At 31.6% G+C, this 26,345-nt stretch overlaps 1 protein-coding gene across 1 annotated transcript in view; it reads right to left on the minus strand.

The window, feature by feature from the left end:
* Nucleotides 1-133: 133 nt before the first annotated feature.
* The window catches only part of LOC140664135 (uncharacterized), a 287,413-nt gene continuing 261,201 nt past the window's right edge, over nucleotides 134-26,345 (minus strand). The window contains exons 5-13 of the mRNA XM_072888921.1: nucleotides 21,504-21,713; nucleotides 20,020-20,280; nucleotides 13,703-13,819; nucleotides 13,424-13,537; nucleotides 13,020-13,163; nucleotides 7,467-7,669; nucleotides 6,987-7,138; nucleotides 6,845-6,917; nucleotides 134-6,477 (exon numbers count right to left, since the gene is read on the minus strand). Coding sequence (XP_072745022.1) covers nucleotides 6,456-6,477; nucleotides 6,845-6,917; nucleotides 6,987-7,138; nucleotides 7,467-7,669; nucleotides 13,020-13,163; nucleotides 13,424-13,537; nucleotides 13,703-13,819; nucleotides 20,020-20,280; nucleotides 21,504-21,713 — 1,296 coding nt within the window. The 3' untranslated portion in view covers nucleotides 134-6,455. The remainder of the gene's footprint in view (nucleotides 6,478-6,844; nucleotides 6,918-6,986; nucleotides 7,139-7,466; nucleotides 7,670-13,019; nucleotides 13,164-13,423; nucleotides 13,538-13,702; nucleotides 13,820-20,019; nucleotides 20,281-21,503; nucleotides 21,714-26,345) is intronic.

Raw genomic sequence — 26,345 nt, forward strand, 5'->3', positions numbered from 1 at the left:
AATGATGGAATAATAAAGTCAACATTATCTCTGACTTATTTCTGATGCGACGGAAAATAATCCCCGGGTCAACATGACCAAGAAAAAATAATGCAAATACAAGATATCCGTGCAATAATGTATATATAATATGATATATGTATGATAAGTTTTATTTTCTTAAAAAATGTATGATATAAAAAATAATGGGCGTACAGTGTTCTCACTACTAACTCATGCTACTCTGGAAAATATTGTACATATAGGTTTATACATATTAATATAATAACTACATGCAAAATCCCTCTGCAATCAACAAGAAATACAAATTTTAATTGACACTAAAGCCACATATAACAGTATTAGCGTAATACAGAATAAAACGTCTAACACTATAGAAATTGTTAAACATTATTCGATTGAGATACTTCTCTTGCTTTATAGATCTATGATGTCTCTTTCACATCTTTTACTAAAACAAATTTGTAATTTATTTACTTTGTTATTGAAAACTATAGTTGCTGTATCGATATCTGAAAATTCTACTATGTTTTACTTTTTGTCAATATAATGTATTTGTATAAATACGAAAACAAAGAAAACGCTTAAATTGTTTTTTACTTCTCTTCTTTTATCAAAAAAAACTACGCTGTATTTTTATTTAGAACAAAATACAAGCAAAACATTTCATTTCGTTTTGCGTAAAAATAAAAGAAAATATTACGGTTATTCTACAGTTTATTTTTCTATTTTTTTGGCAAATTTAGATATACGTTTATATATACGATATAATTGTTTATATACGAATTTAGATATAAATAAAACTATAAGGGAAAAAATATAAAAGTCGACATACAAAAGTATATATATACAATGTAATGTATAAATATGGTCGATGATAATTTTGTTAATTTGCAGTTTATTTCATAAGACATCGTCGTTTCTACAGTAATATTGTAATTGCTGCATTTCTGTCGCTGTTACATAATTGAGCCTATTTTATGTACAATAGTCCCAACATATATCTCTGATCCGATTCATTCAAAGTAATCAACTCAATGGATGGCATTTATACAAGTTGAATGAAAACATTGCGAGAGAAACGATATGCTTGCAGTATAAACTTATATGTATATCCGAGCTACATGATTACGCTGTTATAATTTAGGCTCATCAGACAAAAACTAAAAAGTTTGCCATTATTCGCATATTGAATTATCTCTTTCACTATTCGCTTTCTTAAAAGACAAATATACAAAAACGACGAGAACATTAATCAATATATAAAATAGCACAATTTTTAAACATTAATTCAATATAAATAGTTCAAAGGAATTCTTACGCTTTAATATAAAGATTGTACCAAAGTCCTGTTAATCGTTGGAAAAATCTAAGGATTTGCATATATACCGAAAAGGCATATATCAAATAAGGCTACAAATATTTATTTTTTTGCAAAACCTCTAACTCGATCGATGTTTTGAAAATTTAAAGATACAATTTTGCCAGACAATGTGATGTGTTTTGTTTTAAAATATCCATTTTCGCCGATACTAACAATAAAGATGACAGAATCATGTGTTCCTTGCACTTATCATTTATTTAGCAATCGTGCTACGATTCCTTTCGGTACAATCTTTGTAAAATTGAAAATCAAACTTTTATTTCCTCGAGTATATATCGTGTCAATTTTTATTATGCTTACAAACACTTGCAAACACAAAGAAACTCGCAAATCACATTAGTAGATACATGATCGTTGAAGTTTTTTTATTGACAAGAAATTAGTGGTCTCGAATAACAATTTTGTAATAACGAGATTTGGATACGCTTAATGTACCATTTTTTCAATGCATGTGAAAATAACTTTAGATTAAAAAATATTAAACACATCAGTTATAGATATTTGCTATAAAATGATAAACAAAGAATGTGAGCTCGCAGAATTCTACAAGAGATATCCTATCTACATACGTCGCATAGTGCAATTATGATTTTACTTAAGGGAATGTCAAATATGCTTAAAGCTGAAATTAATATATTAAATACTTAATTCGAACACTTAATTTAGGCGATAAAATGGCGCGAATTTGTGTCATTGAGAAATATATCATAATAAAAATGTGCAAAAATATAATAATAAAGTAAATAACGTAAGGTATTAATGTATAGAGACATGTGTCCTAAAATTAATCTTAATAATAATTTCTTTAATACAAATCTTATATACATTAAGTAGAGAAAACTTTATACAGGAGTAACGTATTCGTGACATGTGTTTTGTTAAATAAATCTCGAGTAGAGAAGAAAGGAGACTTGTAATAATTCAAATGTAAAAGAAAATAAACAGCTCCGTTTGATGACACAAATTCGGATGACCAAACTAAACAATCTAATGACTAGATATTAAGCAAGAATTACCTTCTTCTATCATCTTTCAATCAATTGCGCGCTCGAGGACACATACATACATAAACGTACGAACATACTTTAATGTTGCATTAGGCAATCTTGGATTGACCAATCAGCGATTATAGTCACTGAAACTAGGTCGCAAATTCTGTTGCGAAACAGATCCATTTCCGCTGATTTCTAAATTCGATTGCGATCTTTATCTATATTTTAAATCTAAGTAACGTACAGATACGTATATATAATTATATATACACACACGAGTTTCTTCTTATGTACAGAATTATTAACTATAGAACGTCGCTAATGTCGTCAAATGCGAGGAGAAAGATAGCGATAGATAATTGTTGATGGTCGAAATACTTTGTGATAATGGGTGGAGAATGAATATCCAAAAAAAATGTTTTGCTTCATCGTGTGAAAAGGATTGTGCATCGATGCGGTGTGCGCTCACAACGATATTTTTGCTTAGCAAAAAATTATTATTGTGTTGTGTTTATGAAAAAAATTGTACAAAATAATATGAGAGAAAATCCATTGATCGTATACAATGTTATCTATGTAACGAAACAAATGATTGGAAATTCGAATAAATTCGTATTAAGGATATCGAGCAGAAAAGGTCAAAGCGCGAATGAACACGAAAGATGATCGATACGCGATCACGATATAATAAAACACTATGATTATTGACAGTAAAGTGTAACGCCGTTTAAAAAAGAAGATGGTGATATAATTTGTTTTACTGTTGATTTACAGTAACGTGCATGTGTCGGTTTTGTTATTATTTATAAAATTGCCACGAGCTCGCGGCATAACCAGATCTCGTTCGAATATCCATGATTTGATATATGTAGAATAATTTTATAATATTGGACGAAGATAATTATTAAATATATATTTATAACATAGTAAATGGTAAGTAAAACCTGACGGATTATACATATACATATACTGGGCACTTGTAAATTTGTAAAAATTTGTAAAAAAAATGTTGTTTATAACAACAAGTTTCGGCGCATGTATTATTTTAAAAATGTTTTATAACTACATACATTTCATTATAGTAATATATTTTATTTATAAAATTTTAAAAACCTTTTATAATAAAAGCACACATTTACTAATGATTGATGAGCCTTTAATAATAAATGCGTATAAAAGATACGTAATGATGAAGACACTGTTTGGCGAAAAATACACAGAGAAAAAGTGAATAATTCGATGACTTGTGCATGGATTAGCAATTTATCTCAATAATATATCGAGATGAGTATTCTTTACGATGACCTGATTCGCGCAGAGCTCGCGTAATTTGTTTCGATCGATAAATTATACTTTCTTTGTTACGCGATCTTTTCTCTACACTCGGTGTGCTAAGTGCATTTCGTACCTCTTGTCATCTTTTACTTTATGTGCCGAGAGAAAAATGCGATTAAAATACAAGTTTTATAAAAATATATATTATTACGGAAGTATGTAAAAAGGAAGAAAAAGAGATTGTTTCCAGCTTCTCGACAACGAAAATATGAAAAATGCAAAGAGAAGTTTTATTTTTCTTTTTCGTCAATGAAGGAAAAGTAGGACCGTGTCTATTTCTGACAATCAATATTGATCGTTTTGTTGACCGCAAAAAGAAATTAGTACGGATATAAAATTCTTATCAAGAACCAAATGAGAATGAACGGAATGAACGGAGAGGCGGAACAAAAGAATTGGAAGAGATTTTATATTTCGTAACGCGTGTTATCGTTTCCAAGAATCGTGAAATGTTATTATATAACATTGTTATTTCTTCAATTTATGTGTATACATCCATTTCAGATAAACGAGATCGTGATTTGGAACGCGTTTCGATTTGCATGCAATTTTTCTCTCAGGCCACAAAGTCGTGACCTAGTGAGCGAAATTCGAAACAGTTCGCTTTATTTCTCTCCTTCGATCGTGCCCATCACAATTTCCCGGCACTTTGTCATGCTATGGACAAAGTTTACGTATCCAGGAGAAACGAACTCTTGGTCCCTATAACTGCTCGGAAACATGTATGTCTTCTTTTCTTCAATTTATCTAGGCAAGTTGCTTAAATATAAAAAGAGAAGTAGATAGTTTCTCTCTCTTTCTATCTGACGTAATTTATGGCAGATCTGTATTCTCATTTACTACGAAGACATTGATTTTACGGGAAAAATATGTGTAATTTCGCGGAGAGAACAGTGACGCACGCGTTGAGAATACATTTTTAATGTGTTTAATATTTCATAGCTTTTTTTAATCTGCAAATTTTGCGTTTAATACATTTTTCCTATATTCGATCAAAGGCACGGCATACTATTACATTTATACATTTAATGATCATGTTAATTATTACCGAGCCTAATTCATTCCGGAAAAAGTCGGATTGCCAATATTTTACAATAAATTAATTTCTTGGCACAAATGTACTTATTTATGAGCAAATTCACTGCTAATTTGTTTGATAATAATTAGTCATTGTTAATTAATAAATAATTAAGCCGATATTAATAAATATTGACAAATTGTAAACGCATTTTTCATAAATTTACATAAATTTACGTGTGTCACGATATAATTTGCAAAAATAATTTATAATTACAACATTCTCTTTTTAAAATGTTTTTTTTCATACCATTTCTCTTCCATTTTGGCAGTCAAATTTTACGGAAAATCACACGATCGGCTATTATTACAATCGAATTTATTTCGATCGCTATATCACGCGCAAAATCCATATTCACGTCAATTTTTTTTTTTTTATTCACGGATCATACCTGCGTGCGTCACAGGAGAAACGGAAACGGCGACTATTATTTATCGAAACAATCTGTCAAATGCATAAAAACCACGGCCATGCCATGTCGATTCGCCGATATTTTCGATTTCTCCATCTTTCTCGCCTCGATTGATCGTTTTCGCGATTGGTTGATCATTCTCTTAAGTACGTGCATGACGATATTTTTTTACGACCTTTTTTACTATCTTCCAATTTTATCGCGCGGGCTTATTCTACAGGAACGACCCTACTTCTCACATCTAATATCTGTTAGCGTATATCAAAAGGACTATGTACAAAAGATCGAACGCGCCGATCGCATCTTTCTCGAGCGGATTTGAAATCTTTGCATCATATCCGTATTATCCGGATATTATCCGGAAATATAAAGAGAATCGCGCGATTCGATTCTCACGCTCGAGACAAAAGCTGCCAACGGGTCGAAGGCTTAGGAACTATACTTACAGCTATATATGCGACATTGCCGAGCGAATTTCACAATCGTCTTCGGAGGTGTACACTTGTATAACTCAATATTCACGCCACGATAATCATAATAGTTTTTGGCAATTAAAATGATCCAAGTTTCGATTTCCCACAATTCCTACAAATATTGTACTATCGAAAAATTGACCGATCTGTACAATCTCATTCATTGACGATTCGCATTTTAATATTGATTATCCTTCAGATGCAAAGTATCAATTGTTTACTTCTTCACACCTCGCTGGTTAAATTATAAAAATAAAACGAGCTATGCTCGTTATCGAGCATTGAATAAAACTCATAACGATTGCATTGCTCGAATAATATTTTTTCGCGCTTTACAAATGACGAATAATCAATAAGTTTATTCATTCAAATTAAAACCGAGAGAATTTAACAAATACCTAAACTGTATATAGTTAAAGGAAACAAATTAAATACAACGAAAATTCGAAAATTCGAAAAATAAAATACAATAGAAAGATAAGCAACGACTGTATAGATCGCGATTAAATGACGTTTTCAACGATGCCAAATTGTCATTGGGAATTTTTGATCGTACATAAAAATTCGCAAGACAGAAATATCTAATCACACATAGGTCGCCCCAGTAATACTTTAGTCCGCTGTCGATCTTTCATTTTCTCTTCATCTTTTCCTCTCATCATTTTCTTCACGAATAAACTAACTACGATTATGAATATATTAATATTTATAAATGTATCTCCACATGTAAATCTCTATATCAATACCGTTCCCATTCGGCATGTTTCGGCATAGCTCGTTTTCACTGGGCATTCATCTCAGATCTGTTAACATATAATTATAATAAAATCTTTACGATTGCTCTGTACGTTTAATAAGTCAAAAAAAAAAAAAAAAAAAAAAAAAAATAACCAAGTAGTTTGTCAAAACTATTTTACTTATACAAATATTGATAACAGAATCGTTTAGAGATCCAATCAAACTTTATTACATTACGTGTATATAACGAAAATTCTATTGGTATTGGATATAAAAAATTCCACTGTATCCCAATCTCCATCGTTTGTTCAATATATGTATATATATATATATATATATATATATATATATATTTTAAATACTTTAAAAAAAGTAATAATATGTATTTCGAAAAAGATTTAATGTCTCTATAATATATGTTGCGATACTCACTTTAAAGCTTTATAACGTTCCTTTTCCGGATTGTTGTCGGGTGGCTCGCACTCGAAAGACGCTAGTGCAAGTGCTGTAAACAAAGAGAGAATTTGAGAGAAATTCAATCATTTGAATGCGGAATAAAATAAATATTGCTTACTGTTCTCCGTTAGCACGGGGCTCGCCTGAAGAAAGGCAATGACGCGCGGATTCTTCTCGAATGGACAGGCAACTTGCTTCCACGCGATGAATTCAGTCACCTGCTTCGCCAGCTGCCAGAATTTCTCAAAATTGATATGGCCGTTTGGCAGTCTGAAATGCATAACTGAACTTGAGCAGCGGGGATTAATTAGCTATGAGAAAGCTCGTCGCGCTTAGGCATGCGTTGTATGTTGTATCTGACACGTTGTGGATCGATAATCTCGATCTCTATAATGCCAAAGTTGACGTCTGTTTATGAGACATGTAACCATACATGTGTCAGATATATGTCTGATTAGTTAACTATTTTTATTACAAAATTATTAGGTGCAGCGTTTAGTAACGATATTATTTTCTATAATAAATTAAATATAAAATCTAGAATGTCTCGCGCAATATATTTATAATTTACAGACCAACAGAACAAAATTTGACTCACTTGTTGCTGCAACCTTCGTTAAGGAAATAAAGATCCTTAACGAGAAGGCTGAAGAAGGGCACTACGATCCGCTGACGTTCGTCTGTAGCGCCAGCGCTACGCCACATTGCGGCCTTCAACGTGCTGCGATAGCTGCTGAAATTGCTGCTAGGATCCATTTGATGCTCCAAAATTGAGAACTTGGCAGATTGTACTTTTGACCACTGAAAGTCACAAAAATGTGTCCTATTTATATCGCAGCGCAATCAATCAGAGTAATGTGGTTACAAATTTAAAATCATATGAAATTATCTACACTCAAAAAAATATTTTGCTAATATAGATTGATTTTTTTAGATGTCTCAATTAAAATTTATCGCTACTTTTTCTATCTGTTAGAATATTGTTTGTCACGTATAGAATTTATAGCAGCAATATTCTAGCAATACCTCTAGAAAATTTAGATCAAATTGCCAAATATTAATCACAAATATAATTGTCCTTGATAATAGGCCTTAGGGATAGACATCACGGACAAATTTTCTGTCTAAATTACACTAATAGTACAGATATAAATTCTGTCTCTGTCATTTAAATTGATCAAGTGCAAAAAATATATGCAGTATCACGTTATTTGCTAATAATTTATATTTGTTTCAGTTAATTTTTTACACCTAGAAAATTTTTGTTAAAGTTGCAAGATCATTTTTTTTGAATGTATAATATTATATAAAAGGAAACATGTATTATGATTATAGTTATAAAAATATTAAGAAAAAAATACTAATATTTTTCAAATCAACATGGCATTAATTTAGATTATATGATATAATGTTTAATCCTTGATATTCGCAAAACGATAATCTGAGCTGATATCTCAGAATTCAAGTTCATTTGCAGTTTCCTTCGATTCAATTCCGTTCTTTAGTCTAATCTGATGCGACCAAGCATGCTTCGTTCGTTTAAGAATTTTGCTACTCGATGGATAATATTTGCATTTGATTCGAGCCTGAGATTTAAGATACGATCTCGAAATGCTTTTATATCTTCTAATCTTAATCTCTATTTATAACAATATCTTTGTTACTGATAGCTGCCGTTATTCTTCTCAAATCTTTTTACTATATCTCATTTCTTTTTCCTTTTTCGGTTTTAAAAATATTAAAATAATTTTTCTCTTTCTCTCTCCTCTTTCCTCCCCCCATCTCTCCCTTTCTATCTCTCTCCCTCTTTTTATATGTATATACACATTATATATAATATTAAAACATAACTGTATCATAAATATAATAGTTGTATATAATAGATGTATATAATAAAATACACATATATAATACAAATATATAATAAAGAGAGATTCATGCATTTGAAAAAGTTTATAGTTTTTACCAAATATATAAATATAATAATAAATTTTTTATGTATATTTTTGGTAGACACTTCAAATTTTTTAAATGTGTGAATCTCTTTTTATTTATATTTCTCTTTTACATATATTCCCCCCCCCCCCTTTTTTTTTTACATATATATGCCATCTTTAAATTTTATATATTTAAGAATATAGAGTCAGATCAATAAATCAAAATTAAATTTTATAAATAATTCCCTATTTTGTAAAATCTTGTTTTGTTCATCGAGACTTTGGCTGTTGATCCTGTCTTGCCTGATCTCTAGAGAGTACCTCTTGCCTATCATGGGAGCCATTTTTCTTGGTCCGACTCGATTCAACTCCACCGGAAAGGCTCGTCTAGAGCAAAAACAGTAGCAATCGGGGACTTCTGCTAGATCCGGTAAATTGAAACGACTGGATGCGACAGAAAAGATGCCGGAATATCGCATGTGGAAGAAACGAAATCTACTTTCTAGAAAAAGATTCAACGAAAAAAAAAAAAAAAAGAAATGAAACGTAAGGGATGCAAGTACATAATCAGAAAGTACATTTCTTTTTTAAAGAAAACTTTTTCAAGATTTCTACTAAGGAAGTCTAAAATCTTTTAAATTTGATGATAAATCCCTACCAAAATAGAACAAAATTATACTGACAGGCATAATTTTACATGAAAAAAGACTCTAAATAAAATTAATCGAATCAAATATAACAAGTTTTACAAATTTTGAAATTAATAAATTATTTTTATAAAATTATATAAATGTTTTGAAATGTATACACGCGCAAGTAAACTTATACACATTTATACACAGTATGTATATACAAAAAGATATATATATATTTCAATTATAATAAAGCATGTAAGTAATTTCAAGTAATATAATAATATGTCAAAAATATTTAAGTGTGTTACTGTACAAATAAATTCTGATGCATTGGAGGGAGAGAGGGGGAAAGATTAACGAGTTCTGTCATAGTTTTACGTTGCTTTCTCTTTTTTTGCAATTATTTTTCCAGCAGTACTGCTTTTTCTCTTATCTGTATATTTATTTTTTTCCGACTGTTACTTGAAGATTTGCAACTTAAGGAAACTCCATTTCAAGCTATCTTTTCCACACCTGCTTTACTAAGTAAAAGAATCTCATCATCGGGCGAGCAGGATTACGGACATAAATTATCCTTCGACATAAAATGAAATGACGATTCGAATACGCGGAATGAAAGCGGAATAGTCGTGAACAAACATAATTAGCTTTTTGAAAAGCGAAAAATCTTTTTCACTGGCAAAGATGTCTTTTGCAGATTATTTACCCAGTAAATTAATCCTCATAGCTGTAATATCTTATCTTACACTAATGTTATATTTTTGGCCTTTTATATTCTAGTGTTGAAAAGCAAGTCATGAAATGATTTTAATGTCAATTTCTGGTACAACAAATTAAATTAAAAAATCCCTGATTATATATTATTATTATTACAATAAAAAAATAATAATAAGAGAAAGAATTTTGTGTTAAATAAATAAATAGTATATTTAAAGAAAAGTAAGTGTATCCTGTTCAATGCTATTTGTATTTTTTAGTTAAACATTGGCTAAATTTAATTCCCGAAAAATATAAAGTCTTCAAAAATATCTATTATACATGTCTATTATACTATGCAAAAATAAAAATATGTATAACATAATGTTCAACGCACAAATATAAATATAAAGTGATGATCTGCGTCAAATAAATTCATATTTGATGGTACAAAATTGATAGCGCGACGAAAAATGGATGTGCACCGTGAAATTGCCAAAAAATTATAAGACTAGTGTATGTGCAAAAGAGAGATAGCCATTGGTATTTGCTGCTGTTTCCTTTTTTTAGAATTTAATACCTTGGTCTATTAATATGAGATCTGAAATTAATCATTCTGTGTCTTTAAATTTTTAATAAGCTCTTCATTAGTTAAGCGGGAATAGTGGATATAGTTATGATAATCATAATTAATTGATACATACCATAATAGCCGATTATGCATTACTCTTGCGCATATATATTAAAATATACCAGTATATGCCGGAAAAAATCTGATATTTATTTGTTTATCGTTATTATTATAAATCGCTTTTAAATCATGAATGATTATTTTTCAACTCCAACTCATTTTATTGTACGTCCTTTTAGTCTATAAAAATTTCCTATATTATGTTATGTAACAACAATACAACGACAAGCACATTTCACTTATACTATCAAAATTTTAATACTTCATAAACAGTTGTCAAATAATTAAAAGTCAAAATTTTTTTTTTCCTCTCTCGTCGAGTTTTGTTTCGTTAATATTGACATGAATATTGAATATATACGTAAGCTCTTGCGGAAGCACTGTCCGAGAGAACATTCCGTCGGGAGCACGACGACTGGATTAAAGGAGGAGTTCCTGGACGTAGTGCATTCACGTGGAAATTGAGAATACGTAATGGCACGAGTCTTCCCGTGGGCGTTTGAACGCTGGTCGGGCAATTAGCTAATTCCCAACGAGATAAAAGAAACTGCAATGACGCGAGGACAACGTTGCCGGGCAACGCCGTTTAACGTGAAACTTTTTAATTAACCCAGATCACACGAGACCACGTTTCCGGGTCTTTCCTGCGGCGTCAACCGCGATAGGAAAAATTCAATCAAGTCAATTTGATCGCTGTGTTTTCGCTTTCTTTTCGTCAATAGCGATTGTCTGCAAATATTTAAATATATTTCAATATTTATAGCGTTATGTCTATGGTACAGGCGGGATTTATTATAATACTTTTATACGCACGTATAAATTGTACGAAAATTAAACAAATTTATCGTTCAACTAAAAATTTAAAAAAAAAAAATGTATTTAATGGCCCGTCTTTATTCGGACTAAACCGATTATGTATGTATATGGAGAAGGGCGACGAAAATTGTTCTCGCTGGCTCTTTTTCTCTGTGGAGAAACGACGCGGAAATTTGGCTCTCGGCGTTTTGTCACGCTCAATGTTGAGCGTCACCACGCTCGATTTACGAGGATTACAGAGCGCTTATTGCTCTGGGGTGCAATCCCACGAAGGGGTGTAAACGAACAGGGATAGCAGTCGTGTCGCTACGCCATTATCTCCCTGGCGCTGCACTCTAACGCAAAAAATGCGTCGGCGCTAACAGTCTCGCGGATATTCGCACTTTCCAGTACTCTCTCGCGCGATTGAAAAATTGGGAGATATATGTATGCACTGTTCCGGATACCTCCGCGCGAATAAAACGTATCGATGCTGGTTTCAATTTGCCGGACGTAATTTTCGCGAAACTTGTTACTGCAAAATTGTAATAAAATTTCCTGCGCGATTGCGTCGATTCAATATATATGTATATATACATCGCAGAAATTACACATATGTAGGGTAAACCAGGGTATAGCGGCCATACCATGGAAAAGATGGTCGTAGGCTGTAATTTTTTCAATAATCGCTACATAATGCGCTTTTTTAGTCATTATCAAAGATAATCGATATTTACAGTAGTTTATCTGCATATATTGTTCGAAATAACGATATTGTGAATCTTATATCATATTTTTACTTTTCACTACCTGCAAAGTTTTTCATTTGTCCACTAAAAACTTTTACAACGTCGAATAAATTATACAGTTAAGCTATCGTAATCGACGTTAAACATATCGTAAAGTGTTATATGACCTATAATTTTTATTTTCGTTTTCACTTTTTTTTTTTATAAATATTATGGCCATTCTTCCGTCACTATGGTCATCTTTTCCTTAAAAGTTGGGTAAGATGGCCAAATGCTTATGTTGTACTATTTTGATAATATAAAATTTCTATGAAATATTTTCCTTATAATTTCGATAATATTACGGAATTCAAGCTTCAGTGAAGATAGTATGTCAAACAAACACTATTAAAAAATAACAAAAATAAAAGTATGTCTTTTGCATTTTAAAAAACTATGGCCATCTTATCCGAGTTTACCCTATATGTATATTTTTTAAAATTTATTTATTATTATTTAATATATATATATATATATATATATATATATATATAATTTTATCGCGCGGTTTATACTTAGTAGATTCTAACTATAATTTTTTTTTCTGACATAAGCAAGCGTTACTATTAAGTGGAAAGAAATTTTAATAAAATTTTTTCACACACTTACCGTTTTTTTCAAGCGAGATATAGGAGACATGTTAAGGCCAGCGATGATCGCCATCAGGGAATTGAAGTTGCCAATGTTAAAGCATTCTCGGGCAGTCTCGATCCAATATTCGACGACGCGAACGCGTTGCTTTTTCTTTGCATGCTAAGAGAATAAAATGAAATGGTTATAAAATACTTGGTATTTGGTGGATATGCAAAGAGAGAGACGCACACATACAAATTTTCTAACAATGGTAAAAAATATTTCTTCATTTTAAGATTTGATTTCTCTATTGGAAAATTTTATTTATTGTTAGACACAGATTTTATTTTTATTCAGAACAAAAGAGAAAGAAAGTTATGTATCAGAATCTGCAAAGAATACTGAAGAATATTGACATTTCTTAAGGAGATAATATTTACCTTGCAAACTTCCGTCGCTACAAAGTAGCTCAATCTGTTAAACCATTGAACGTACGATTCGAGATTTCGGGTTTTCTTCATATCTTTGAAAGATGTTTCTAAATGCGGCGATTCCTGACGAATAATTAAAATAATTGTTTATCGATCTATGTGTGATATAATAAGCGTGATAAGTGTAAATAATAGTAAAATAAGTGGTTAATGGTTTATGATATAATAATGTTGTAAAATTGTTACAATACCACCACTGAACGAGATTATTGATAAAAATAAACTCACTTTGGCAAAGGCCTGCACAAATTCTTCGGGTCCGATGTAAGAGAGTCTCTCGAGTTCCACATGGGTCAATTGTTGCGCCAGCACAGTGGCCGATGGACAAAGTTCTGTAATATCCACCTGAAGGACAAAATAAAATACTTGTACATTGAAAGTGATTTCAAACTCTTGTATTTAAGAAAAGAGAAAAAATTCTCGATTAAGATAGAAAATAAAAACTGTAAATTGGAAACGATACAAATCCGCAAAATATCAAGGTAATAATAAAAAGAACGCTAATTCGAAAGTATAAATGTCATTTTCAAATAGAATAATAATTAATTAAAAGTATCATATTGTAGATGTAGATATTATCCTGATTCATGCATAAGTTACAGCTTTAGCTTTTTTTAACTTTCTTAGGTGCTTTGATTTTAGAAAATTATGAAAATTTGCTTTTTTAAAACAATTTATATAATTTCGGAAGATGATATAAAAATAAAGATAAATATCAATATAAGGAATAACAAAAAAATTAGAGAGAGAGGGAGAATCAAGAGAGAATTATTTCTAAATCTTACTTTCATCAAAGTCAAATGTAGCGTACAAGAAACACGACATAGGACAAAGCATTACGCGCAAAAAGAAAAATTGGTCGGGCAATAGCGCTGTAACAAATGCTGGGCATTTACATATGCCGCTTTTGATACTTTTATACTTTTCCACTACTTCTCGGAAAGACTTTGGCTTTTCAGAGCTTCGATTTCTTTACTGGTCCCTGCTCGCTTTATTTCATTTGATTTGTCGACGATATTCGTTCCAATGTAACTTTTCAAAGGTTGATGTGACAGACAAAGAGAGAGAGAGAGAGAGAGAGAGAGAGAGAGAGAGAGAGAGAGAATGGAGCTTGCATAGACTTTCTAGGCTATTCTCTATACTCTCATCTTATAACTGTATGTATACGTGGATATACACGCTTTGATAGCTTTTGAATGTTACAAGAAATGGTAGAGGACGAAGGATTGGTAAATATATATATATATATATTTCTCAACCATGGTGGAAAAGGAAAGATGTCGTCGAAAGGCGACGAATAAAATCACTGGGCCGCGTGATCCGTTTAGAAGGAAATGGCACTCTGAGACGGACTTGCTCTCTCATTGAATTATATCGTCGATCGTATTATCGAAGTGCCTGGCACAGAAGTGGACAGAGTTTAACTAGAAGAAGAAATTGCTTTGACGAGAATGCTGATAAAAGAGTAAATTCAAGGGTTTTCGCGTGGTAAGAGAGTTCCGATTTCGACTGTAAAAAATATAAGGCAGCTTGAGAAGGCATTTCGCGGAGAGCGAAATATAAAATTTTATTAAACGATAAAGAATACTTGTAAAGGCAAAATTTTTTGCGTTTCGCTAAGTAACGCTTTTTTTTTTTTTTCTTTTTTCTTTTTAACTAACGGCGTGAAGACGTAAGAACAAATTCTCTATGTACTGTCATTAATAAAATTAACAGCGGCACGAGTATAGGAAATAAATGAGCATAGCTGTAATGGGAACTGAGTTTTATCGCTATTTTAATGGGAAAAAAACGTGGAAGAGCTTGCGTCGAAGAAGTTACAAGGTAGTTTAAACTTTTATCTCAATGATTTAAATTGTACTTTCTTGTTTCCAAGTCTCAACCGTGGGAACAAAAAAGTAATTTCAGTTAACATTAATGTTAAATTTTCCGATTAGTAAATTAGCTCATCATTAGAAGAAACGATATTATTTCCCATTATTTGTAGATCATCATTTACTGTTTCGTGTGTTTGAAAATATTTAAAATTGCTCTCGTCTTTCATCGCAGTTGTCGAGTAATATTTTGTTTCGTTTCTGCAGCCAATTACAATAATGAAATCAGTACAGGTCAGAGTTAGTTCGTAGTGGTTTACTAGGGCAAAGTCGTTGAAAAGACCTAATCGGTTAGGGACGGTCTCGGACCGAAGCAAAGTTGCGAGTTGCTAGTTGCTTGGAAATTTGCCTGGAGCGATAATATCCGAGGCAATGCCCAAAGAAACGTTGCTGCGAGATATTAGGCAAGTGTAGTTTCGCTTTGGTGCACGCAAGATCGCATTGCGAGATTCGCGAGAGATTTCTTGCGTCGAGTGGCGAGTTTCGTCCTGGCTGTTATCTCATCACGTGATGAAATTATTACATTTTAGTAGAAATATTAGAAAACTCTATTAAATTCGATTTAATAAATTGTTGAAATTAAAGTAATAAATTGTCGAAAATAATCGACGATTTCAAAATCTTTCTCGAATACCTTTGGGCATAATCAACATTATGCTCGTGATTTACTAATAAATACGTATACAAATTGTAATATGTTTCAGTTTCTATTTTTAATGAAATTGGCTTAGTTGATGGAAATTATAATTAGAAAGTATGAAATTCTCCTTTGCCATACTTGATGAGCTTTTACTCTCGATGTATTTGACTTAAACGATAAATTTTGCGAAATATTTAGTTTAATTAATTTAACTGTTAATTGATTTAATAACTTAGTGATGCAGAAACACGTATAATTATGATGTTAAATTTATCATGCAGCAAAGAAGAAATATTATATATACGCAATTATAAAGTTATTTCTTTCAAACATTGCTAAACCTATTTGGGAAACATGTTTCGCAAAATTAATTCGCGAAATAAAATAGTAAAGTAAAATAGCTCGGATAAAAAATCACGTATACTTATATGCTGTTTTCTCTTCATAAAGTTTGAAAGGAGCGAAACTCGTTCGATTCGATGAAACAAAACGAAAGTTAAAATAACAAAATTTCTAACGAAGGAAAGAGTGTACTTGTAATCTCGAGGTGTTTCTGCTAGCTCTCTCGATATAGAATAAAGATACTTAAAAGTTATTCGATAAAAAGAAAACAAATATCGAAAACTCATTATTGGTCTTAAGTAAGTTTTCTTTCGTCTTGAATAAAAAAAAAAAATAATCCTTTTCTGAAAAAAGATACGACACGTACCGAGCGCAATGAAAATACAGCCAACTAATAATTCAACTTTTTCGCTTGAAATTATTATTGTATCGTTATAAACGACGAATAGAAAAAAAAAAAAAACATAATTATAATTTGAAATACGTGAAAGTATATGAAAACGAGTTTCATTCTTCTTGTATTTTTTAATTAAAGAATAACATATACATGTCTATATATCACTTATTAAACAATGAAGAATATTGTTTCATGCCGTAACTGATAGCATGGATAAAAATTCTTGAGTACATACAGGATGTGGCTCAATCTTTTAAAAAAGAAAAAAAATATAGCTGTAGAAAAATAGAAAAAAAGTAGAGAAAGAGAAAGAGAGAAATATAATATTACGATCGATTTATTGGTCTCGAGAGTTATATCTCGTTTCTCTACGTAAAGCTACATAAAGTTGCTGCCGTCGAAGCACATAGAGAAAGAGTGAAAAAGCATAGCGGAGGCAGCTTGCGGTTTAATAAGCCGGAGCTTCGCAAGAACTCGCTGTTTCTCTCGTCTCGTCTCGTCTCGTCTCGTCTCGTCTCGTCTCGTCTCGTCTCGTCTCGTCTTTTCCTCTCAATACTCGTTTCTTTTTACATCTACTGCAGCTCTCATCTCTGCTTTTCAACCTATCTTGTCTTGGAATCGGAACAAGTAATCTCCGCGTGAACTGCGTGTCACATACATTAAAGAAACTATTGAAGCAATCGCGATGAAATGGCCTCTGTGACTTTTCTTTTACCTACAAAACCCTTTGATGTAACGATAAACAGATTTTCATAAAATATCATCAGTGTATAGTTGGAAAGAACTGGGATTAAATTCATATCGAGATTTTCATAAGGATACAGTAGAAAATAATATCGGAAATATTAAGATAAATTTTTATTGCCTTTATTGTTTTATTTTATTTTATTTCTTTTTTACAAAACAATGTGTACGAGTATATATTGATTAAGACTTTACAGAGAAGCTGCGTTTTCATATCCGATTTATTGTGAAATTGCCTTAGTTTCGTGTAGAAGTTTTGCGACATTTACCACACAGCAAATAACCGTGGTTGCTTTAATATTCTTTGGAACGAACTCACCAGAAATTCTATCTCACGGGTTTAATGGAAATTTTCGTTTTACACACGAACACCTAATTTTATTCTGGTCCCGCACGTAAGTAACAGTTATTTCGTATTCATGGCAGAATTATTGTGTACGCAAGTTCAACATAGATTCGTTCAACCCCTCACTTACCTTGTGTCACATTAGTATTATTTCAACAGTTGTAGAGAATACAATTTAAAATACAAAATAATTTTTAGGCGAAAATTTCGAATTATTTATTATAAAACAAAACGCTTAGATAATAGTTTAATTTTGAAGAAAATAAATAATTAAAATATTTAAAGTTTGTTTTTTTTTTTTTTTTTTTTTTAAGATAAGATTAGATATTGGATGTGAAAAATCTGAAGAATATTTTTGTATTTTTTATTTTCCTGTAGAATAACTTTTCAATTTTTTGTCAAAAATATATACATATAAGACAGCATTGTATATAATCTACTATAAAAAAAGTGATTCGCAAAATTATGCTTCTTTTTATGACAATAAAATTTTATTACATGGAAAAACATGTCGTGGTGTAATATCTCAATGTGCAATATTTCAAAACACAGTAATAAATAGTTTTCTACGGATATCAGCAAAACATTGACGTTTAAATGTGTAAGCTTTCAAAAAAAATAGGCATATGAATATAGAATGACTGTTATGGTTTGTAGCTTGTTACAATTTCACAGAAATTCCGACTCTGAACGTATCCATCGTAATTCTTTGGGCATTTACAGGAAAAACGCGTCGCGCAGCATCCAGAGGGATCTGTAGCGTGAAGCCGGACAATTTCGTACCGATTAGCCGCACACGACACGGTCCGGTATATTATATTTAAGCAACTAATGCAGCTGCAAATTACCTATTAACGAATGTTACAAGCGGTGGCAGATAGGTGCGCGGTAATGAAATTAACGGAATGGTTAACGTCTCCCGACATGGAAACTGCAACTAACCCGGTTATAGACTAACCGCGCAAAGTGCACGCGCGTACGCGTACGTAAATGTCCAAGTTTGTGCGTTTCGATCGATATGTGTGTGTGTGTGTGTGTGTGTATGTGTGTGTGTGCGCGTGCATGTGTAATGAAGAACGGGAACATTCACCGAGCGTAACTGCCGCGTTACAGTAACCATGTGTGAAACGGTCAGGAGGTGAGAGAGAACGCATAAGAGGCGGGGTGTTACCTAGAGGGAGAATATTATCGCTTCATTATGTTGAAAGTCCTCGAAGGGTCGATACGATTACGGTAGACCGAATAATCGTGCTTTACAACAGGGTGAGTCGGATTACGCGAGTATAAATCCATATTGAAATTGCGGAACAACGCGCTACTCGGATCAATGCACAACCGATCAAAAGCACCAATATTCTTTTTCCCTTATTAATTTATCATATTAAAATGAAATTATATAAAATCCGATAATGCGAATTACATAGACAATTTTTGTACTCTGAACATTTTTCTGAATATAAACGTAATTTGCGCATTAAATTTTAATTTTATAATTGCTTTATGCAATTATAAAATTAAAATTTATTATAAAACAAATTATTTATTATAAAACAAAACGCTTAGATAATAGTTTAATTTTGAAGAAAATAAATAATTAAAATATTTAAAGTTTGTTTTTTTTTTTTTTTAAGATAAGATTAGATATTGGATGTGAAAAATCTGAAGAATATTTTTGTATTTTTTATTCTCCTGTAGAATAACTTTTCAATTTTTTGTTTATCCTTTACAACTACGTAACATGTGCATACTGATAAATTAGCAAATTTTTATTTATGCAAAACACATACGCAAAAATTACTTGTATCATGTACGAATAAAAGATCTCTCATCTCAATTTACGGTAGAACATTATGTAAATTTTCATCGTCAACGGATGTGATTCAATTAAAAACGCAAGTGATTCATGTAAATCTACAAACGTTCTTCAAATCTTACAAAAGTTTATTATTATAATAGTTTCTCTCCGAAAGGAATGGAAACTGCTAAACGTTATACCTATCATCAAAGAACATTTTTATTATTCGGATAGATTTTGATTGTTTTTCTCGTTTTCTTTTCAACAAAATATCAACAAACTTTGGCGTTAGAAACATCAACGATATTTGTAGTTCGGAAAACGTCGCGTTAAAGCGACTAACGCAGCGAGACAGCGAGATGCAAACTGACGGCCGCAAATGGGTGCTTGTACTGAAACTCACAAACCTGTGTAAGTTGCTCCGTCGCTGCCTCGGTCGCCAGTCTGGCCAGGCCCTCCTCGTACCTCTCCAAGGCCGTCAGTCGTAGCAGTAAGTTTTGTAGCAATGCCGAAACTTCCTGCCTGGCCGCGGCGTCGACCGCAGCGACTTTCTGCGTGATGGATCTGACATGAGCCATCACCCTCTCGTCTCGGAAGTCGTACGGGAATGTTTCCGTCCATTCTGCCAGCAGCTGCACTAGTCGCGGCACGAAGCGATGCAGTCGTTCCTGAAATACATATGAAATATTTTTTCATTGACAAAGGTGAATTTTTCTTTCAAGGAGCAATTATTTAATATGGATAAAGAACGACTGCGAGATGAAAAAAGTGATGGAAACGAGTATTCTCCTTGTAATTGTACACAGTAAAAAACTTGGGCGTCCATATGTTAATGTAAATTTTCTCGTGTATATTCTGTTACCACGTTTCGATTACTACTTCAATGTAAAATTAACATACAGCTGATGTGTTATTATTTTTATAACATTTTCATGTGTTACATTTATGTTAATTTCATAACTTAACACTTTGTATATGTCTTTTAGAAATGAAATATTATTTTGAGTGCTTTTAATACATTATTAACAATCATTTCAAACAATTAACATGTTTCAAATACAGTTTAACATTCTAAGAAAAGTTAAAATAAATTTTCGAGTAATCGTAAACCTTAAAATGTTCTATCAACATTTCTTACAACGTATTGAAACTACTCTTTTGTGTAGTTTTTAATTAATTTGTACGTTATTTTTACATCACATTTAAAGTCACAATAACTAAAAAAAAATGTAAAGTTTTATGCCAATTACTTAACATTTCTAATTTGTCAATAAGTAGCACACAATAAATGAGTTATTTTAACTTCAAATTTAGAATGGAGTTTCTGGGACATGCAAAAAATGTTAAAATTAACATTTTATTTTTTACTGTGTATTATTATTAAAAATGACCGAGTAAGCTAAATTAAGTAAATGTAATATATAGCATAATTAGTTTCGAAATTCTCATAATATATAGTATTGATTTGCAAAAAAAAAAAAAAAAAAAAAAAAATAATATAATTTATGTTATTGCATAAAAATATTTTAATATATACAAGAATATATATAAAAGAAGAAAAACAAAAAAAGAGAGGGGAAAAAAGGAAAAAGGGTGACATATGATAGGTGATTCTTTGTAAAGTTAAAAAGAATGATTTGTTTCACCCAGATGTAAGGTACTAGATAGATAGAGGGCTATGAAAAAAGGCAAAGAAAGTTTTTGCGCTCTTTATGTTTCACGATAGGTGAAGGAGCAAAAATAAGAAAAGGATGGGAGCAGACGAGAATGCATGACTCTGATGAAACGATAATACACGCGGCCTTCGTAGATGCATGGTTTCGGCAAAGGGTTTCGTGCCGGTTCGTAGATCGAAAGTATATCTACGGTGTACGGTGTACGGTGTACTCACCTTACCACCCTCTCCATTCAGATTTTGCTGATGCTCGCAGAGAGCGCAGACTTCGCCCAAAAGCTCGTGCGGCTTGATGAAGAGTCTGGCGCTTAACAAAAAGGCAAAGAGGTACGCCCGATCGGGATAATATTCCTCCGTAGGCACCATATGCTGTACCAACGCCTCAAGTGAGCCTGAGACGAGGTTGCCGTCTCGGTACACCAAAGCCTGAAACAGTATACGGGTTGGCTTGAGTAAAGTAACGCGATGCTGCCAACTCAACATGCTATCTTGCAATAGACCCGTACATGGTGTAATAACGCTTAATATACGAGTAATAAAATTCCGAAAGTGGAAGTTGAAATTTATCTTGCACCATTTTTTTCTGCTGTTAGACATTTTTTTATCTATCAATATTGAAATCTTTTTTTTTTTTGCACCATTAAAAATGTACTTTAGGAAAATTATAATTTTCCCATCAATTTTTATTATTTTAATAATGTTTATAAGATTTGAAAACTTTTTATGCAAATAATTTGCATCTCTTGTTCATTCTTTTTTTGTTGCTTCATAGGGTTTACACGACGTGAAAAATGATTAATTACGACCACACGCGTACTAATCGGAATAAGACCAATATTCAACATGTTGCACGAAACTTTTGAAAGATTAATCGCACAATGCGCACTTTATTATATTGCGATAAGAGAAGAGCGTGAAAATCGTATAAAAATATAATCCGTTCGATACTTGAAATTCATGCGCCAGTCGCTACATACATATATTGCCAACAGGTTATACGCGTTCTTACTTTAGACTACTATTTCATGTAAATTTCGCGATAAGTTTCGATCGAATAAATCGCATAGAATCGCGTTTTAAATAGGTTTAAAAAAGCCAAAAATATTTACGATTTTTAAATACAAATATATTGTAAGCAAAACTAGTTTTAGAAGAGAACTAACTGGAATCATTATCAAAAAATATCAAACTAGAAAACATTGCTGATAAATACAAATAATATACCATACTAATAATAATCTTTTCCTTTTCTCTTTTGTAATGAAACATTCGTATTAATATACTGCCAAATGATGTCAATAAGGCGACAATTTTTTTCATTCGCAGAAACATGTTATTATTATAATTAGAATACACAAGTCGAATTAAAATGGCGAATTGACACGAACGAATAATCGTGGAAATTCATTGATTATGTTAAAGATAATTATAACAATCGCGTTTAACATATTTTAATGCTTGTAACAATCGGATTACGAAATGTATGACTTTTTGTTTTGTACAATACTGTTGTTTACATGCGGTAACCTTGTTTTCAGTCACATAAACTCGAACGAGCAGGAAGCGCTGCATGATAATAATAATCTCGAAATAAGATCGCAAAATATTAAAATCACGTTAAACGCCATTATTTCTTGACAATTATTATTTGCGATTATCAATCTATGCAATGTATTAATTTTCGTTTGCGATTATGAAAAAATGTCGGGAGTGCTATACGAAGTGCTACGCTATCATCGTGTTGTGTGCTAATTAGTGCGTGCGCAATCGTAATTAGTGATGTTTTCGCAATGAGTATCACGATGAAGCAAAAAAGAATAAACAAAAGAAGAGAAGATTAATAACGACGAATTAGTTGCGTAATGGCAAAGCAATTGTGGAGGGTAAGCAATTTATAATTTATATAATTTGCTATTTTTGTCAAGTTAATTAATTGTTTGTTTGTTTATCTTTGTGATTCCATCACAGTTTATATATAAAATATACATACATATATATATATATATATATATATATATATATATATATATATATATATATATATAGATATAATTTTTATAAAATTATAAAATGTGTATGTATATGTGTACATAAAATTTTATATATGTTTATAATAATATTTTTTTACATACGTGTACATTAAAAAGTTTATGTTAACTTTATTTTTTTTAGTTTACTAAAGAGGAAGGGGTGTGCGTTCAAATTATCCATATATGTCAATGTGATTTATTCATTTGATGCTTGCGTAAATGCGTGTCGTAAACAGACAATGCTTAATTTAAAAACTTTTCAAGAGAATTTTTTTCATCGTGGCACATCCGTGTAACATTTCTGGTATGTGGAACTTTGACGAGTTGATACGTGCGCGGAATGTAGAATTTACCCTGGTAGATACTGCCGAATGGAACGCGCTTTTGAGTTAGCTCGTTTCAAAGTTGGCGAATGCTAAATCTGCGCATCGCGCAAAGTCGCGCTCACAGTCGAGATAACAAGCTGTCGGAGATTCAAATTGGATCCCAACTTAAACTTATCACGTCTTAATGCGGCATTGACGAGGTAATATTTCCGTCACGAACGACCGTCAAGTTCTTGTCGTATTACCTCGATAAACGGCAATATGGTACTCCGAAAGTGCGTACCATATACGTGTATACGAGTATGTGTGAACAGAATTAAATATATGCTTACTATTTTATCCTTTACTTTTGCCTGTAATGCAGTCAATGATGGGACTAACGAAATTGATATTTTATAAATGATTGAAAATAAAAGGGTTAATAAATAAATAAATAAATAAATAAAAGATTAAACATTTTTTTTTTACTAACATGTTGGAGTAATCAAACATTACAAACAAGGAAAGATTGTTAAAAGGATTAGGTTGTATTTTTAATCTTATTGCAATCACATAAAATTATTTTCATTACATTAGTCTCATATACTGTAAAAGCACATTCGAGCAACTGATAAACTTGTATGATCTAGGCAGGATTTAAATAGCTTAAGCTTAACTTCCGGTAATGCAACATCGATGAGATAACGACTCAACTCGCGTGTAGCGTGGAAACTTTCTATCCCAACAGCCGGTCAGGTTGTTCGGGTTAATTCGAATGTGTGAAAATCTAGCCCACGCTACACACTAGCCCTTAAATTTCTCTCTAAAGCTCTTCAGCTGATTAAAGGTAATTTTATTATCTCAGTAATGCATTTGTTTTCGCAACGTAACCTTCTCATTAAAGCTTCTTTACTAAAGACATTATGTAATTCTTGAAGGAAAAGCAAATTTATTTTAATTTTATTCTCTCTTTTTAATGGACTTTAGAAATTCTCATTTTCTATTTCCTTGAACAAAGTTGCAATTTGAAATCTTTAGATTACACATGTTTCCTCTCTTTCTAGTTTTGACAATCACTTTTTTTTTCACGAGTGACATGAGTGACGTTGTTCTCTGTTTGTAAGACGTGTGAATATCCCTCTAAATTCTTGTCCATAATCGTTTTCTAATAAATGTCACTAAAGTAACTTTAATCCCGAACTCTACGTGGTATTTTATGACGGTGGATGAATATTGTTCGACTAGGACTTTACGTGGCTTTGAGAAGTTTTAGGTTCAATTAGTTTTAGGTTCAATTAGTTTATTGAAACGGAGAGCGGAAGGTCGTAACGGTACGGTACTATTACAAAGTTTCCACGGATCGTAAAGCGTTTCCATCCGTGCCACCTATTTCCCGTTAACTGCGAGTAACAAAGTGAATACCCTAGTGTTGTTCTCGGTTTCTCTTTTCTCATGTTCTCGATTCGCGTTACGTCTCTTGTCAAGAGAAGAATTAAGTCGTGCCATTTCGAAGGAACTTCAATCAAATGGCAAAAAGTTTGCTTTATCTTTGCTTCGAAATATTGCATAGCTCGCAGTTAATGACTCTACGTTACTTGAAATTCTATCGCGATCGAATATCGTTCATGCTCGTTTATATTGTTTCTTATTTTATACCTTCTGATTTCATTCTTTTTACAACAAATATACATGTCTTCTCCATTTTTATTTAATATAAAATATTTAATATTTATATATTCTGCTATCTTTTGTTGATGCTCGAAGCTAGCTTCAAAATACGTAATAATAAGTATCTTCTTTATGCTTCGTATTTGATTTTCTTCATAAAGTACATCCAGGAAAGTATAATAATTAATCTTTGACGATAAAGAAAATTTCTGGTGAAATCCTTTGCTAATAAAATATGCATTGTATAAGACGACGCAATTAGATAGCAATTTATTAAGGAACCGCGAACGAAAGGGATCTTTCTTTAAGAAAATCAGATAAGATAAAAAGTTAGGTAGAGCACTTTTCCCTTAAAAAAGCTGCTGTCGTAAAGACTAATCGTAAGGCTGATGAAAAAAATGAGAAGATCCAAAAAAGATGGGATAAAGTTTCTTCTGAGTTGATGGCAAGTTTAATCTGCTTTCATTAAAAAAAAAAAAAAAAAAAAAAAAAGAAAAAAGAAAGAAAGAAATAAAGAAAATTATTTTTATTTTTATTAAGGCCACATGGAAGGAGAATGCAAAAACCTAACGAACAAAGAGTGCGGAAACATTCTGCACATGAGATTAATCAGGCAAAAAAAGAAAAAAAAATGTACCCTATCCTGAGAGGCTTCTTTGTACTTTGAATAAAGCTTTTAACATCTGCGATATATATAATAACTCCATTTGCTTTACGTGGCTTATTAATGAGATGATAAAACGCACAAAATGTGGTACCTGCTAGAAAAAGCAAGATACTCGTATGCAAGTAAAATAACTTTCATATTGCAAATTGTACCATATAAAGATTGTTTTTATAATTAATTTATATTAATTTAAATTAATTTATATTAAATCTTGACTGAACTTATAAAATAAACAGTGTTTTTTACAACGTTACAAAAATCGAAAATGCAATTTTACAATTAAAGAAAAAAATACTTAATCTAATTTTCTTTTTTAAACTTTCATATCTGTAACAGAGAGACAGTAGGTATCGCGATTGAAAAAAAAGAAATATCGCTAATTACAAAA

This window comes from Anoplolepis gracilipes, chromosome 3 (genome assembly GCF_047496725.1).
Source record: "Anoplolepis gracilipes chromosome 3, ASM4749672v1, whole genome shotgun sequence".
Taxonomy (NCBI): Eukaryota; Metazoa; Arthropoda; class Insecta; order Hymenoptera; family Formicidae; genus Anoplolepis; species Anoplolepis gracilipes.